Source organism: Carassius auratus, chromosome 26, assembly GCF_003368295.1.
Source record: "Carassius auratus strain Wakin chromosome 26, ASM336829v1, whole genome shotgun sequence".
In the NCBI taxonomy this organism is placed as follows: Eukaryota; Metazoa; Chordata; class Actinopteri; order Cypriniformes; family Cyprinidae; genus Carassius; species Carassius auratus.
The window spans coordinates 14,368,313-14,387,723 of NC_039268.1; the positions used below are offsets into that span (position 1 = coordinate 14,368,313).

The 19,411-nt window shown below is 34.9% G+C and overlaps 1 protein-coding gene across 2 annotated transcripts in view; it reads right to left on the minus strand.

Annotated features, from left to right (window-relative positions):
• kcnq5b (potassium voltage-gated channel, KQT-like subfamily, member 5b) overlaps positions 1-19,411 on the minus strand; it is a 94,002-nt gene that overhangs the window by 20,722 nt on the left and 53,869 nt on the right. For both annotated transcript variants that reach the window (XM_026204373.1, XM_026204372.1), the window contains exons 2-3: positions 3,195-3,285; positions 996-1,122 (exon numbers count right to left, since the gene is read on the minus strand). In XM_026204373.1, coding sequence (XP_026060158.1) covers positions 996-1,122; positions 3,195-3,285 — 218 coding nt within the window. The remainder of the gene's footprint in view (positions 1-995; positions 1,123-3,194; positions 3,286-19,411) is intronic.

Here is a 19,411-nt window from a genome sequence, read left to right on the forward strand (position 1 = left end):
ATTGAGTCATCAGTGTCTCTGATGTTTGGGATCAAGACCTTGGCTAGTGCCTGGGTTTGAGTTCACAGTATAAAAGGGGAATAGTGATCAGATTGAGGTATGGCTTAATAGAATCTCAAAGGACATTTGGTCTGCACACAGACCATTATTAATGAGGTTCATTATCTCCATTTAGATCGATAAGGCCAGGGCTAAGTGTTAGCACTTAAAAACAGACACCACAAGCAACTACACACACTTATAACAAAGCAAGTATAAATGAGCAGGATTTGGTAGTTTTTTGGCGGCCACAACTAGAGGATGCTGGGTAAAAGGTTTGGGGTCAATAGGTAATTGCAGTTAGGTTATTTTAGAGGCATAAGGCACTTCCTTAATGGTGATCTACAGTTATGAGGCTGTTGCCTTGGTTACACAGGAATAAACATAATTTGTGTCATCGTGGAATGATGAAAGCTGACTTGAGCAATTCATTTGTCAGGGAAGATAGTATTAGTGTTATTAATAGCTGCCAAAGCACATGACTAACACGACGAACTGGGACGAGGAATATAAACCTAGCATAGATCAGATTTGTGTACTGCACCATCCAAAGTTTGGGGTAAGATTTTGATTTTTTACGTTTTTGAAAGAAATCTCCGATGTTAACCAAGTCTGTATTTATTTGAAAGCAATTTCTTTCAAATCTCATCTACTGCTGTGATCGAAATGCTGGCCTGTGCTGTTTATGGTAAAAATATATATTTAAAATAATGATATTTACAGTTTCATGGAGGGAAGATATGTTTATGGCTAGCAAATCAGATCAAATCTCTATTCAAACCAGGTTTGAATAGGTTAAATAACAGTGAACCCCTTTTCTAATATGGATCTCACTCTTATCACCTCGTTTAGTTTGGTTAAATGAGAAAAGTCTGGAAAATCCTGAACTTAAACAATGAAAGCTTCATGATTCGCATTTCATGGAGAGAAACTTTGCACATTGATTGAAGGCTCACCTATAACACAGAACGGCTTCCTTGCGAAGCGAAGACGTCCCTGCCATCCTCTGTACCGGCAACAACAACCAGCAGACCAGATTCGAATGATGAACTCAAGCCCAAACACCACAATCATCACAAACTCCTACAAAGACAAAGAAAGACATTTTCAGGGTTGTTTGTGTGGGTGTGCACTGGTATCATCTGTGGTTGTGAAAATGATAACACTACTAACCAGCTACATTACACACATCACTGCTGGAATTACACAGTGAGATAAGTACCGTACATTGCTTACATCAGCACTTTTTAATAAAGAAACACAGGTGGAGGTGTCCTTGCCTGTCAAATATAATCTGTGGGTCAGCTATTTCTTGAAACAAGTGGAACATAACTGGATTATGGATCCATTAGTGAACTCTGTTTTAGTCATATAATGTGTATTTAGTGCTACTTAGAATCCTTAGTTAGACGAGCTACAAGATCCTTCAATTTAAAGAACTCAACTACAGAAGTCTAAATGTTTTCAAAAATGATTTATTCAGAGCATAATTTATCTGGTCAAAAAAATGTAATTTAAATAAATAAACAGTGGAAAAACACAGAGATGAATAGCAACATTCACTGTAAATATACCACATTGGAAGAAAAACATCATCACAAATACAGAACTTTTCTGCCAGGATATTGTTTTCAAATATTTTTTAATATATTTAAGAAATCTAAAAAAAAAAAATGTCCCAAAACATATATTTGCTAACATAACGCTTTATGCTTGACAACAAATTATGGAGTTTTCTGCATTTATATTCACTTTCTTTTCTTCGTTCTTTCTTTCTTTCTTTCTTTTTCTTTTTTTTTTGTGAAAAGATGAACATATATTATACAATTTATATAAATATATTTTTTGGCAATTTTTATATATATTTTAAATGTATATAGATATATATTGTTAAAATATTTAAAAATATATATTTGACCTCTATATTTCAGTCCAAGAAAAGGCATTTTCTTGCCGTGAAATACATTAAAAAAATATATTTTGGTAATTGAAGGTTGAAACTAAATATGTTCTATTTCAAAAACATATTTCATTGAGTTTCACTGTTTGCAAAATATATTTGCCATGTATTTCAAATATAATCTAGCCACATAATATATATATTTTTGCCATATAGGCTTTACAGATATTTCCTTTAACCCTAAAACACAAAGCAATATAATTTATAGTACAAAATACACATAGACCTCTATACAGAAAATCCCATATTAATGCCGTACACTGTACAAATGAGGTGGTTGTGTTTGATTAATACTTAATTTTGCCCACTATAAAGCATTTTTCCTATTATAAAGCATATACAAACATGAGCCAACACAATAGGCTAATGCACACATACAGCAGCAGATGTTGACTGGTAACCTTATATGGAGTCTCTGACTCAATTCACAGAGGTAAAAGCCATTTTAAAAGAACCTCTATTTAGTTTACTTACCTCCTGTCTTTGCATTATCAATTAAAGGGGCAGCAGTATGACTGAATAAAAGAGTCAATAAAACAAATCAAGTCCATTTGTACGGCCATCATTACCAGTACACAAACCAGCAGGCTTCCAGGAACAGAAAAGCAGCATAACATGAGCCTTTGATCCAGTTTTCATATCTCTCACCTGTAGCTGGCTTTTGTCAGGGCTTTGTAATCAAATAACTATTGACAATATTCCATCATTCTGCATTAAAGGGATCAAGTAAACCACAAGCTCTAAAAGTGGGGCATATTTGGTTGTGTTTATATTGTGATTTACTGATTTGGTTAGCTTGACGTGTGTTGTACAGTACTATTAAAACTTCACCATATTTGTCTAAATATGTGTGATACCCATCATAAGACAGATAGCAGCTGAATTTGGTGAAGAGCAGAGGCAATTTACTTTAGAGAAGTAGAGAATATTGCCTTTATCTCCTGTGCCAGGATCTGACTTTTAATTACAGTAACATTGAAAACCATAAGCGTATAAGCATATGCTATTTAACATTATTTAATAAATGCAGGACGTAGCATTAGCGTTTAAGACATACAACTAGCTGTGGTATTAGAGTACAGTTAACACAGAGTTCATGTGATTTAAAAAATAAAAAAAAAACTTCTTAGCATGAGACTGTTCTCATGCTTTATCCTGTTTGGATTTTGTTTTGACACTGCAGTTCAGCTCTTACCAAGATCAGGAGACGTTGAGAGGCCATTTCCTGGTGATCTGGAATGGTTGAGAAGACGGACAGCACCAAGCAGCCAAACACCAGGACAAACCTGTCAAAAGAAACAACAACAACAGGGCGAACAAAAATTACATCATTGAAAGATTTTGTCATGCACAAAGAAAAAAAAAATGGCTTGTATTTATGATTCAACGTCTCTAATAAAAAAAAAAAAACTTTCCTTCAAATATTTCAAACTCTTAAGTACCATAACGTTAATTTCCCATCAACAATATGAAGTATGGCATGAGGAAAACCGCTGCTCAGAGTACAACTGTATCTGAAGATTTGCATTATTGACCCCTTCAGATAACGGGTGGGAGACATCTGTATTTGATCACTGGTCTTCTGCGTCAGCCGCCTGATCTCTCTCTCCCTCTCTTCCATTAGCTTTATCCCTCTTGCTCCATCTAGTCTGGTTCCCACTGTTTCTTTTTCTCAACTACTTCATCTATTTCCCTGCAAATCTCATGCCTCCATTCTTCTTTCTGTCTTGCTGCTATATTCCCCCACATACTGTAGAAAGGTGAAGAGACACTGAGGACATTTATGAACAAAAATAAAATATAATAATAAAATAAAATAACTATCTTGTCAGGCTACATTCGCAGTGATAGATGATCTAAAATGTTCAGTAGCTTGAAATCCCACTTATATAACCTATATACTAGAAGTATCAATAAGACAAATCACTCAAACTTCGGTAAAACCCATCTTCTAAAGCCAAGTAAAATTGCACTGCTGAACTCTGGCATAGAGCTTCACAGCCCAAAGGCCCATGAAACTCATTCCTGTGACCTAATGCAAGTGGACAGAACTGAATAGATCAGCGAAAATACAACCTTGACTGGCCCTTTGACTTGATGATGAACAGTCTTTGCTGCAGCGTGCAGTTATCAAAGAGCGTTGACTCAAGAGCATTGATGCAAAAATCATTAATTTTACAAATATGTACTGCCCTCTTTCCATGTTCTATAACCCTCTGAGGTCTAAGGGTATTTTGGGGGCCTGGAGAAGTTCTTTTTTTCGTATGGATTTCTTTATCACAGATTATCTGTTTTTGGCGGCACTTGTTTAGTTTAAAAGTAGACATGTCAGGCTTTCTATAGATATCTCTCTCATGTCTCTTCGTTGAGTATTCACTGAGTTACACTTCATTTTATTAACGCGTTTGTAAATGAAGATCAGCGCAGACAAAGGCTGCAGACAGCACACCTTGTTTGTTATCTTTATTTCATAAATGCACAGAGTTTTGTTGTTATTATGTCTGTATGCAACGAACAGATTCGATTGATGTATTGCTCTTATCTGTACGATCAAATCTGAAAGTGTAATTTAAGTTATTTTCGGGGTTATCAGGAGAAAATGCCTCATAACCCGTATATGCGTTAATCGACTCCAGAGGGATAAAAAAGCCCTACTTTGTAAAATTAAAATGATCTTCATCAAAAATGTTTACACAATTTTCCCAGTGTTCGACTGAAAATTGAAGCTCTTGAGACTCCTTTCAAGAGGCACCATGTGGTTGAGCTGGACTCTGTTTAACTGACCCGAGTAAACCAGAAGAGGCTGTAATTTAAGCCTGTATGAGAAGGGGCTAAAGGCTTCATTCAGTGTTGGTGCAGCGTTTGTGTGAAAGCAGTGGGCGTGATGGGGCGCTTCACCCTTTGACCTGCCCTCCACTCGGAAACAGTGGCCGAGCTCCTCTACAGAGAACACAGGGCAGAGGGCAGGGGCAGTGTTTTCCATAGGCTGTCATATGGCAATGTCACTGCTGAATGTCTGCATTTGCTCATAATTCCAGTCCTTTCCAAACAATGTAAATACAAAATATTGCATATGCTGTAATTTGGCCATAGGCATGAGGCTGGAAGTAATCACAGACATGCTTAAAGTTCAAGTTCTAATCCGGGACCTTTCCTGATCCCGGGCCCCTCTCTTTTCCTCTCTCTTTCGCCTCCTGTAACTAAACCGTCTTATCAAAATAAAGGCAAAAATTAAAAGAAATAAAGAAAATTATAGAACTAAAATAAAATATAAACATCAGAAGAAAAACGTTTGAGTGAATTATTCAATGTTATATAAACACATATGAAGACATTCACTTGTTTCATTCCTGAACAGAAAGAGTTTTTGGAATAAGTCTGCTTTGATTCAGTGACTCGACTGAAGGAGTCATTGAAAAAAATCCCCACTTTCATTACACAGATTGATAGTTTGTCTGGAACTCACCAACAAAGAAGCAGTGATACAAGCATTAAAAAGTCCCAGTGCTGTTCAAGTCAACCAGTCAAGTATAATTGAGTATAGCAACTAACTTTTGTATAATCCCCAATAAAACCTTGAGAGTGGAAAATAAATAAATAAAGAAAAGAAAAATTACAGGGTGACATTTGCAACAACCACCTATACCGGATGGATGGTTGAAATGAAGTAGCCGAGAAAGTAGACTGCAATAGACAGTACAATTATCTGTCAAACAGCCAGTGCCTGTCTGTTCTTTAGGGCTGTAGCATATAAAGAGAGCTCTTCTACTCTCCTGCCTCTTGTCAGCTCACTCAGACAGGACTATTTCAGTGCAGCGCCCAGAGCTAAAACCCTCTTTTTTTTTCCAGAGGAAAAAGGAAAAAGAATAAGTGCACAGAGCTGAAGTAGCTCCCCTCATCAATCATCTGTTAGCCCTAGCTAATTACACAACCCTGCTCTCCTACCTTGTTCTTTTGTACCTGCGTGTCATTTCCTGCCCTGGTGGGTGGCAGTTGGTGTCTGTGGAGTGTCACGGCCTTTGATGTTGAAAGAGAGGATCTTAACATTTACATGCAGACCACAGTAAACACACACACTTTCGGCTCTCTGAAGTGGCACTTAATAGGCATCGTTTTGCATAATCAAATTGATTTGTTTTGAAGGTGAGTGCCAGGGACGAGTGACTAATGAACCAAATCTCCCTCTCTCACACAGATATGTATCACATCATATCATTATTTCTTATTTGATGTTAAAAACAGCAGATGGAAGCCTGAAATTATATTTCTCCCAATCCCTGTCACTGTAATTTATATAACTAAACATAGTATTATACACAGTTAATAATCAAGTCTCCTACAAATGAGCATCTCTATGCAAATAGCAATGTACTAGTGAACTCACAGCAAGGTGCTGTAAAAAGTATTATTCACACCTGTCTTGTTTGATTTGACTGAATCAAACTCAAGCTCGTTTTCCCCTCTTGGTGTGGATCTTTTTGGCAGGTGTGAATACAGCAATCGCACTCGGGTGCGGACCAAACAACCGAACTGAGACCAGGCTGAAGAGGTGGTCTCGGTCCTCTTCCAAACTAACTCTGGTACGGTTGAATGGATGATCCAATGAATGGAAGACCTTAAGCACATGTGTGGCTTTGTTTACAGTTTCTGGTTCACTCAAAAAAAGGGCAGTGTGAAAGCGAACCGCATTGAACATTGTATTTGGTCCAGACCAAAGCAAGTGAACTAGTGGACATTCCTGCTGTGAATACACCCTAAATGTCTTACAATCACAAAGAATTAAATGCAAAGCAGGGGAAAAGAGAGACAAATCTGGTGTGTGTAGATAAGAGCTTTTTTCTTCACTGCCAAGTGGTCGCTCTAAGCACATGTGTGAGCCACGGGAACAGAAAAGACTGCTGAAGTGTGAGCTGTCCGTGGTCCTGCACGCAATTATAAAAACTGCACAGAAGTAACGAATCTTGATTCACAAATAATGATCACCAAACTCCTCTCAAAGGTGTACTGGCCCCAAGAAAGTTAAAGAGTATGTATGACTCTCACCCCAAAAAGAAAAACTTTGTAAGTAGTTGCCACCAAACAACAAAATCTATGACTTGAATGTAAAACAAAACATGTTTTCATCAGATCTTCTAAACCAGGAGTTTGGGGCCCATTAGGGGTCTCAGCAAGCTTAGAAATAATGCCCTTAAGATGATTTAAAATAGAATAAGACAAAACACGCACAGTCTGAATATTTGAATACAATATATGGAAGACCTGAATATAGAAAATGAGAATCCTCTTTGTGAACTGTAAGTGATTTGTACATCTATGAACAATTGTATAATGAATAAACTTGAACTATATTTTATACCACACTTTTTAAGCATTTTAATATATATATATTAGCAGGTAGAAATAAAATATTTTGTCCTAAATTTTTATCCAGTCAAGAGTCATGTAAATTGAGTAGCTAAACGGTCTTAAAAATTCTGGAATTCTGAATTTAAAATTATTTTAGATATAATTAATTGCAATTATTTTAATTACTTATCTATGTTGATTTAGATGCTGACTGTAAATATACAAGTGTTACCTACAGGACCTTCAAGGAACAAAGTCTCCCAACTTGTCCAAATGCTATACAAGTTATGTTTAGATGCAAGCTACTTTTACAAGTAAACTTGCAACCTTACAAACAACCCAAACAAACAATTCTTCAGACTAGACCAACAAAATATGTTTAGAAGCATGCATGCTGTCCCTGTGTCAGAGACAGAAGGACTCTCCTAACATAAACAAGATAAAGAGTGAGTGCTTTGGGGAGGGACTGTTTATCATGCTTTTAAAAACCACAAATATACAGCAATGCCAGCTGTCCATTAAAGCAAGTGCAGCATCTGTTTGTACAATAATGACATTATTCTAAACCACAAGGCTTAATTTCCAAGCAACAAAACAAACAGTCACCACATAACCCATCAATTAGTCTATATACAGTCTCTCTTTAATTTCATATGCCTACTATTCGCTTTTCAATCATGTCTTTACTTCAGTCTCTGTCTGAGCTCTGTTAGCAGTAACAGGCTGTCGTCAGCCCGTCTCATCATGTGAAGAACACTGCTGCAGTGTCATTGGCTCCTTGTCAGCGTTGCAGCTACTGCTGTGCAATGGTTTTCTCCTACTGAGAGAATGGTTCTTTTTCTCTCTTGCTATTCTTTAAGAAGTAAGTTATTTCCAAACGGATACATTTTTATGGCATTTGAAGACAATGCCATCTGGGATTTGAACCAATGCAGGGAATGTCTGATCCTGCATCCAGCCCAACCAGGACTTAATCTCACAAGAAATATCCTCAAAGCATTCATTTGTCAGTATTGCATAACCAGAAGTTCATCCACCTAGAAAATATAAAAAAATACGGAACTAAAATGTTGATATATGATTTTTGCATGTACATAAAATATAATAATAATCTAAATTGTATGTTAATATAAATGCTTTTGTAATAAATGACTATCTTTTATATTTACTTACTATACCGTAATATAAAAATGTATTGACAGACAAATGGTTCCAGTTTCTAATAGGTTTCATATATGTTTTACTTCATATGACAATGGAAATGTAATATGTACAGTACATTCATTACATCTGTGTATGGGAGAAGCCAAAGCATTAACATTTTGCATGTTTGATCTTTCCTCTCTTAACTCTGAGACCATGTCACTGCACTGTAAACATTTTGTTTTTGTTGTTTGTACAGAAAAAGACTGTACAAATGCTGCAGTAAAAGCCTGCTAATTGGTTTTACAATAACCTTCCTTACATATGTGGTGAAAATTGCATTTATGTAATTCTACTGTAAAATAATGTCAAATTGATAATTTCTGAAAGTACAACCTATGAATCAACATATAATTTAACAGTATATTATTTGTAAATCTGTAAACGTCTCTGCATGACACATCACACACAGTATAAAACATATATGTAATGTGTCTGATAATAAAGTTTCTTCTCATTTTTTAATCAGTAATGCACACTAGGTGTTTTGTGTTGATTGTTATATCATTTACTGTAGGTAATGTTTATTGTATTTCTTTGATGCCATGTGTGTTACCCTGTTGGTGTTTAGTGTATATGACCCTGTGCACAGTCTATGTGAGCGCTGGCCACAATTTTATGCACAGACTGCTACAGTTTCATCATAAATGTGCTCTTCACCAGTATTGCTAAGTGCACAGTTATAATGAAAATGACAGAAAGTGAGAAAGTCAAAGACTGTTACTAAAACCAGCACTGATAACCCTCCAATGTATTGTACAGTCTCCCATGAGAACCTGCTGGTGGGATGTCTGGTCTTTCTGCGTCAACTGATGTGTGAAAAAAGTGAAGGGATGAAAGAGTTGCCTTCCCTTTGATGACAACAGCTCCAGACAGAATTGCTGTTTAGTATATAGCACTAGCCTAAGTAACTTATAGTAGACTGCACATGCAAATGCACTTACATCATAATAGAAGGATGGTTTAGCAGGATTTTAGAGTTTAGTGGCAAACTGAGATACTGTGCCAAAAGCTAATCTTCACAGTGTCAAAGCACTATGCTTTGTCTTAGCACACCGACTCGAAGTGACTGTTGGTTTACCAGGCAGATGCTTGCAGTGAAGATATTTGTATTAATGTACACAGTTTTGTTCAGTGTGGTTGGAAGGCAAAATTCTGATATGCTGCTAAGCAAGAAATTATAAATGTCCACATGACTTTTGCTATTATTCACAGTCTGGAGGAGTCACTGCTAGCTGCTAAAACACAGATTTTGGCTAGTTGGAGTTAAAAGATTTCACTGAAAATTCTGAGACTTTCAAACATTTCAAAGCATGACTTTGTTGTGTCTGGAATGATCAGAATGTCTGGTAGTGTGTGATCTTCAATCATATGTATGAAGCCCATATTTTCTCTATAACCATTTACCAAGTCATTCAAAATCTGTTCAGATAATAGTTGTGTAGTGCATTTCAGCCTTTCCTCAATGCTAGTGTGCTTACAAATGTGGGTAAATGCTTTTTGATAATTTAATATTAAAATAGGTAATAACACAAGCCTGCATGCTTAATAGTAAAAACTATACCAGATGTTTGTTATACAAACAAATATGTACTTTATTAATCCCAAAACGACAATTGACGATTTATGTGATGGCTTATATAAAGTCTTACCTACCTGCAGGGTTAAAGTCCTGAAGGGCTATGCAGCTATAGAGTTAGCGTTTAATCCAAACTAATGATGAATGCTGAGCGAAATGTAGTTCAAGAACTGTGCTTAATGCAGCACCACCTGAAATGTGCTTCTAAAGAGGAGGAAATTAACTTAAAGAGAGTTCATGTAGAAAGTTATGCATGGTTGCACACATTGTTTAAAAATGCTTAAACATTCAACTTTTTTTTAAACCCAGACTCTTTGAACATTAGGAAATTAAGTTTGACAGGACTCCAAGAGACTTTCCAAAGCGTTCAAATATATATAACAAAAAAGCACATACATCAGATTCAAACATAAAACCCCCTCCTGCTGCCTGGCTTCTCTTTCATCTTAATATAAAAAGTTTTTCTGTGCTTTTAAGGAAAACTGTGATTGTTTAGCCACGTTGAGAGAACAGCAGCCCCTGCAGAATCTGTGCCTGAAATAAAGCCCTAGCATAGTAATTGAGGAACTGCAGGGGTCCAGATGCTGATAGGACTAGAGGATTACTGCAGTGCTTCTTCCACTTCTAAACCAGCTGCTTCAGAATTTAACAACTCAATCTGTACAAACTGGTTAGTATGTGCTAAAATCTTCCAAACAGTTTAAGGAGGTTTATGTTTCCAAATGACTGAATGCCCTACAGGATACAATTATGTCACAGCAGAGTCTCTTTAAACATTAAAATCTTCTTTATTTTATTTTTTTGTTAAATTCCCCCCACATCCCCTTGCCTTTGCATTGCAACACCTAACTAGCATTACCCATCAAGCTCCCACTATCTTTCCTTGTATCCCTCCAGCATGATACCTCAGACAAACCACAATTAAAGGATAACAGATGGATTGCATGCGTCAAGCGTCTAATGATATTTAGCAAGGCAGAACACTTGGAGTGAGCGGAACAGCTGGGAACACTAAATAACATTATAATCCTACTAAGTGTGTAGAATAACTTCTGTAAATGCTCTGTCATGACAGTTTGCTCACAGACCATTGAGAGCTAAGTAATCTAGTTAACAGCAAAAATAAACATGAGACAAGTATGTTTAATTCCTTTTTTAAACATTCAAGATCGCATCTGTGTGTTTGATAAAACTGCTCAAACTGTGATATGAAATGATGCAATTATGCCATATTAAACAGATTTTAAAAGCAGCACATCTTCTTTAATAGCTTTAAAAGGCGATGATCGTTCTTGCCCTTTCGGCTAATGGACACATACAGCCGGACTCACAGATAAAACTGAGGAGCAATTTATTATATAAGGATATTGCTGATATACGAGCCAATATATGAGGTCGCACAATAGTCTATTATCACTTCTAATGTTTGATGAACTGTTTCAAGGAAATCAATAAGTAATATAAATGTCCCACATCCATCAAACACTTTAATACACTAAACTGAAAACAGCCTTGATTGCAATAGAACGATTTTAGAAGGTTATGGATAAAATCCCGGTGCTCAATATCTATCTATCTATCTATCTATCTATCTATCTATCTATCTAAATCAGTATATTATAATTATCTGTAAATGGCACTTATTACAGGCCAAAGCAACATCTTGGTCAATGGTGTCAAGGTCTCTTAAACGGTTGCCATAGTTAATACAGTACACAGGCTATAGTACTCAACATGTCTAATTTTATGAACATAAATTAATGAAATGGCAGGAAATTGGTTGAAATGTTAGTATTAGATATTAAGCAAACACATATGCTCACGCAGACTTGAAACTCTGAAAAAAATACTGGACTGGATTCTACAGCCATCTGGCAGTAAAGGCACAGACACTTAGTGCAAACTGTGTTAAGTCTGTCGCCCCACTTTAAACGGCAACCATTCATCAGACCTGTTTATATGTGAAGCTAAATTTCAGCTGATTGATCGTGGCCTTCTCTTTCTGCCTCTCCACAAACGGGTATTAATGACAGAGGGTCACACGGTAATGAGACACCCAGACACCTTCTTCTACTCTCATCATGATGTTGGTTCCTCTCTCAGGGGACAGGGTCTGTGTTGTTCTCTCTGCAGGCTTGTATCCAGAGAAAGACATTTTTACGGGCCGCGCAGCCTTAGTGGAAGATGATAATGGCTTTTAAAATTCCTGACATTTACCGCAGTTGTCAATTATAAATCTTTTATCTGCTTCAGTGACATAATAGAGTGTCTGTAAGGATGAAAAAATGGAAAGACTTTTTTAAAATTGAGTTTACACATGTAAGAAGTTCTTAGTAATGCACCTTTTGTATTCGTGTTTTGCCATATTTTTATATAATTTTCAAGAAAATCGAAATTGAAAACAGTTTAAGTTTAAAATCCAAAAATATCATGTGTAACCATCCAAACACTCTCAAAAAATGTTGGGTTTATTTATTTTCCAACAACTTTAAGTAAATAAAAAGTACTAAAATATTTCTTTACACACTGAATACATGTGAATGCAAATTGGTTTATAAACATTTTTCTAAAATAAATGTATTATTATTATTATTAATCATAATATATATATATATATATATATATATATATATATATATATATATATATAAATTATTAAAATAACCTAAATGTTCAATTTATAATTATTATTACATTTTGAGTTTCACATGATAAGTCATTTCTGTTTTTGAGTCAATTCTTCATGTTTGGAAAATTTTAATTCATTTGGAAGAGAAATGTTTTTATATATATTTGCAGTTATATATTGTCATGTTATTGACCCATCTGTGAAGTTAACACACTATCTCAAACTTGTGACATTTTTAACACTATGCTTTCAATTTGCATTATTTGCAGCTGGATACTGATAGTGTAAAACAAAACAAAAAACCAAACAAAAAAAAAAAATACAGAAAAGGGTCTTTTTGTAACTATGACACAGTTGCTATAGCACAAGGACTAAAGGAGTTTGTTTCCTAGATTGTGAATATACTAGGTTTAAGATGGAGATGATATTCCTGTACGTCATGCAGATATGGATGGGGAGTTAAAGTTCCTGTAAGGCATGCAGGGTCATCAATGAGGTCTGCAACTTCACATATTCAGTCTATCACTACACTACTGTCTAAAATGCTAATCTGTTTGTGTTTATCTTTGTTTACGTGTGTCAGTGGGAGTTATAAAACCATGACCTGCGTGGGATCAGGATTCTAGTGAGATTTTGTATATATATATGTGTAGAATTAGCCCACAAGTGCACACTTCCTTCTCTGTTATAACAGTTTTATGCATTACATGCTCTTAACCTTGAGAAAGCCACCTGGGTGCTTGTTTAGAGTAATGTTCAGTCACAATATTTGAATCAAACCGTTGCCAAATGAGAGTGGAATCAATCCAGAAAAGGAAAGCGCCTGCAGGCAACAATCTCTCTGAGAACAGAGGCAACACTGCAACAGAACACAGATCAGATTCAAAAAGAAAACCTTTTAGCTGTAATGCCCTTGTTTAATGTATTGTTATTGTGCGGCTCTCTGCCCATCAGCTTCTATTCTATTCTATTCTATTCTATTCTATTCTATTCTATTCTATTCATAAAGACATAGTTAATTAATAAGGATAGTCTGATGGACCAAAGAAAGCAACCATTTACCAGCCCTGCTTTATGTTGTTGTTCATGTATGTTTTATTATTTGTATTTTTTTGCAAAAGTATTTTTATGAATTTGCAGCTGCTTTTTCACCTTTTTTCTTTTTCTTTTTTTCTTTTCTTTTTTGTTGTTGTTGTTGTTGTTGAATAAATTAATAGCAAACATTATTAAACAGAAAAGAAAAGAAAAGTAGTGGCTGCTAAACATTCAGCTTTGCCTCACAGGAATAACATTTCATTTTAATATTTATTAAAAAAGAAAACTTTAAATTGTAATAATATTTCACAATATTACTGTTTTTACTGTGTTTTTACAAATGAGAGACTAAAAAATATTCTGAGCACAAAGTTTTGAACAATAGTTTGTATGTTACTAAAATTGTATCATATTTCAGGGCAGGATCAGCCAAAAATAAATAAATACAACTTTGTTGAACCATGAAAGGAGATGGAGGAGGTATTAATCTGGGGTTTACCTCTATACAGTCTGTATCTTCTCTCTTGTCTAAATCTTGATGATGATGAAGAAGAAAGTGTCTGAAGGCACAGCTTCATATAGAACGTCTAGTCTTTCATGAATTAACCAAAAACAGAGATTCTGAAATGGCTTCTCAGTTAAACAGAGCTCTTTCTTTCTGGCTCAGTTACTGTATCTCAGAAGCAAGATCAGAAGCAGTGTGGAGTTTAGACAAACTGACTGAGGAGGACCCTTAATGCAAGTCCACAGTAAAACTTTTTAGTTTGTTTTTTTTCTTCAGTAATTTTTTGGAAATGTGTTTTAATTATATAGTTCAAAATAACATAGTATGCATTTATTTATTATTCTTATAATTCTATTATAATTATGTGTTGTATTTAAGTTTTCAAAGTAAATAAAGTATTATACCAACTTGTGTAAATAAATGAGACATATACTGTACACTGTCTGACCATGCAGAACAAATTCATCACTTGCTTAATGGCAGTGTGGAAAGTCAGTCTTAATGTCTGGAAATGAGAGAAATGTGAACAAAGCTATGATCAGAATTTAGTTTACTGTATAGGGATGTCAATCATTCCTTTTGTTTTTTCTCATTTAATGAGCGATCAGTGTAGTACTTCACTCTCTGAATGCTGATGATCTGATCTCTACACCAAACAAACCACTGAAGTGTTTGAACTGGGGGCCTGAACAGTCCTATTCATACTAATCTCCTTTAGCTCCAAGATATGTTTATTTAGCAAGAGTAAACACAATTTTATGAAACACATGCACATACACACACTTAAGTAGAGCAGTCAGCAGTTCTCAGGGGAGCAAGCTGGAGCACAGCCAGATGCAAAGAAGTCAGTAAACACAAAGAAATTAAATACAGAATCCACTGTAATATAGGTGAGAAACATGATCCAGTACAGAAAAAGAATACAGGTGGTAAGTGAAATATCATTACATTTTATATTGATTATGGAAGCAGCGTTTCTTCAAATGAAGATCAAATAATAGAACAACTATTCATTCCATATATATATATATATATATATATATATATATATATATATATATATATATACACACACAAAAAGGAATTACAGATACATAAACATAAAACATTGTATAGATATATATGTTAATATATGTAACTGTTCCATGTCTAATAGGTTTCATATGTGTTTTTACACCATATGGCAATGTTTCAAATATGTATATATATTTTATTTCCATATGGGATATTATAAACTCCCTTTGTAGACATTTAGTTTTGTAAATTTTGACTCCCAAAATGCATTTAGCACACATTTTGTAAGTGTGTTCAGGCCATTATCTAGTTTGATTCAGGTGCTAAATAACAGACGCAGAGGGTGCAAATACATGGCACAGTTTTTTCCAAGTAAAAAAATCACTCTTAACGCTTTTTGTGTATGCTATACAGTTGAAAGTATTTAGTCTACAAGTCTTCAATAAATAAGTGCATTACCTAAAATAGATCCTCATCAGTGCTGTATGATATAACAGACCTCCTCAGTCCAAAGCTATTTAGCCTAGGCACGACAGCAGGAGATGATGGATGGTCTATTGGTCTATGATAAATGAACTTTTCAGACCCTCTGAGGATTCATAGAAAAGGCAGTACTTTCTGTGTGAGTCATACACACTCATCCAGTACAGTTGCTTATGGACTCTCATCTATTTTATGATTGATCATGGCAGCAGACAGCAAATGACGCCAGATTAAGGATCAATAAAGCTCCTGACACTGATCAATTTCACAAAGATTTCACAGCAGCTTTTAATCTCCCTGGTTGCCAACAAACAGCTAAACATTGTGATGGAGACACATAATAATAAACATGAGAAGGAATGAACTGTGAAAGGTTATTTATAATTAGAAGGCTCCCATAATGAACGGATACTTCTAATAGCCTGTCTTGTTGCAATTTGGGAATATTCCATTTGACGTCAATGTTTAACAAGGTAACATATCTACGGAAAGAATAAACTGAGTCACATATTTGTCATACAAACAACATTCTTTTAGCTGTCCTTCCTGTAATCTCACATCAATTGAGTTTGTGTGTTTGACACGTTCATTAAAGCTAATAAATGGTACTATTAGCACATCATTGGGAGCCTTGCAGTTTTAAACATTACAATTTAAATATTTCAGCACTGAGGTTAAATTATTCATTTGAACAACATAAGAGATAATTAAATAATAAGAGAAAAGAAATTAGCAGCACCATAAACATAAAAATGAGCTCGTTTGCCATTAAACTTCCTTTTTGTACAAGGAAGGAGATGAGCTAAAGGAAGTAAAGCATATTATAGAGCCAAACTTGCACTGATATGAAATTAGTTAATAACTCTTTCCCCGGTGGAATTTTTGAAAAAAGTTGCCAGCCACTGCCAGCGGCCGCCAGTATATTTTGCTGTATGAATATTTGAAATTGTAATACACCAAAATAAAGATCAGAGCCTCTACTTAAAAAAATTAAATAAAAAAACCTTTAAGCACTCTTGTTTTTATCAACACTTGAATATAGGTAGGTTTTACAAAAATGCATAATTTTGAGCAAAATGTTGAGAAGATCGCAAAAAAATCACTTCCATCAATACCTTCAAAGCTTGCACAGATATATAGCACTTCCTAGATCAACATTTTACTCCGTAACATTATGCAGTTGTCATTTATATGCTGTATATTGCTGATGATAGCATTATTTTCCATATGCATCTGTTTACATAAGAGTTTCTCCATCCTGTTCACATGTGTTTTTGTTCGGGAGGTTTTGTACTCGTTCAGAAGATGTGTAATAGCGCCCCCTAGTGTATAACAGTGAAGTTACAAAAAGGCATAAAAACTTGTCAATGTCGGGGAAAGAGTTATCTTGTCGATTAGGCTCGTCCAAAAGAATGTGAAAACACTGAAAAAACAAAACTCCATTTACTCCAAGAGTAAATTATTAGAGTTTTAAAGATTCCACTAGCACGTAAAGTGACCTGCAATTGTTACCATAAAGAGTTAGCTCTACCTGATTTAACCAATAAGATTTTGTTGGTATATATGAATGCATTTAAGTTGATTCAATTATGTTAAATAATATTTTTTGGTTCTTCAATTTTGGATTTTAAAATATTACATTCAAAGGAATACAAATACTACTAAATAAAACGGGAAACTTGACAAAAACATGAACTTGAATTCTTGGGTCAATTCGATGAACATTTGAGCCTTCGTGAAGTTTGTTGTTGAAAACTGGGCCAAGCTGACTGGAAGTATTTTCCTTGTGCAGTTAGAAGAGTGGAAAAGTTTTATAGAAGTAATACTGGAAGATTCTTGATGGTCTCACATAACCCTTGACAAATCAATGTTTGTCTTTAATACAGCTACTTAAGGTTCTTGCCAACACTTGCACTATGGCAGCTGTCTTTTTAAGAGACTAAAATAGTTTTTATATTGGACTGCGGAAAACTTCTTAAATGTGAAAGATTATTTCCAGCTAGACAAACAAAAACAACCTTTTTTTCCCTTAAAATGATAACTGAAGAGAAATATTGGATATTTCATAATTATCTTGAGGACAGGTAAAAATTCTAAAGCGGTTTGCCTACTTCATTTATGAGTTATTAATATTACTAATATCATTAATAATACATTAATAATTAGTAGTCATTTCTATCAGTGAATTATCAGCGTAAAGAAAAAAATTATTGGCAATACCATATATGTGCCATGCCAGAGTAAACCTATTCATCCCAAAGTAGTCTTGTGTTTATTTTACAATAACAATAGAAACGATACTTTATGAATTCAAAATAGGCACATTGCTAACAAGAACCAGCCAGAGTCAGGGTGGAAAGATGATATAAATCCTAAAATGAAATTGACTAATCTAGGCACTTGGTTGGAAGCCCACCGGTCGGAACGTAGTAAAGATATTTTCCATCTCCTGATAGAAGAGCCAGATGTGCGCACATAAGTCATTCCACACATCTTCAGTTCATTTACAAATCTTATCATAATGGAGACAGGCCCAATCATAATTCAAACACACTCAGATCTGCTCAGGGAGGAAAGCAAAACACTCTATCCTGCCAAAATGGTGTGGTCCTAAAAGAGACTGCTAAGCAATACTTAAACGAACAAAAACTGTCCGTATCTTGTGACAGGAAAGAAAATAATGGGGAAAATCTGAAAATAATATCGCAACTATTTCATATATTTCCTCGGTTATAAGGTTTCTAACCTAAAGACGCTGAGATTACAGAGGAACGATAAAAGAATGTCTGAGTGAACATTATGAATGAAGAATGGATGAGCAGACAGACAAAGACGGAGCCAAACAGACAAACATAATAAAATCCAGGAAACTAAAAAGGTACAATTACACCTCAGTCTGAATGAAAAACAGATGTGGCTAGTATTCACCTGATCCTGTACTTTATCCTTAGCTATAGATCAAAATGAAACTACAGAAATTTTTTTTTTTTTTTTTCAAATGCAGCAATGGTAGATGAGATATATATATATATATATATATATATATTATGATATGATGTAATTAAAGTGAATGACAAGTTCATTCATCTTGTTCACTTTCAGCAGGGTCAGGATTGCAAAGACGGTCACCCCAAAGCTTCTTTCACTAAGAAAAACTAGTTTCATTGCTAGCTGATTGAGTGTACATTTGTGTATATGTAGGTCAGTTCTATTAGTCAGTGTCTTCTGAACTCTGTAAAAAAATAAAAAATGCTTGTGTTGTAATTTTAAGTTAGTATAATATAAACGGCTATGCCAGACTTTCAGAAAATATGCCAGACTTTTATTCACAACATGAAAATGAACAAGATAAAATAATGCAAAAGTATGGAAATAAAGCGCTAAAGTTAGCTATTGCTCAGTCAGGGTTTAAAAGTTGGTTTGAGAGAGTAATAACTAACAGGATTGAAAGTAAAATGGAGGACAGGAAAATGTAATTATCACCAATTCAAATTGTTTTAAAACATGTCTTTCTATAACTGTGAATAAAAAAGAAAATAAAAACAGAATAAAAATAAAAATAAAATAATAAACAGTACAGCTCCCAGGTTCTTGGCAACATCTGTTCTTCTCAAATTA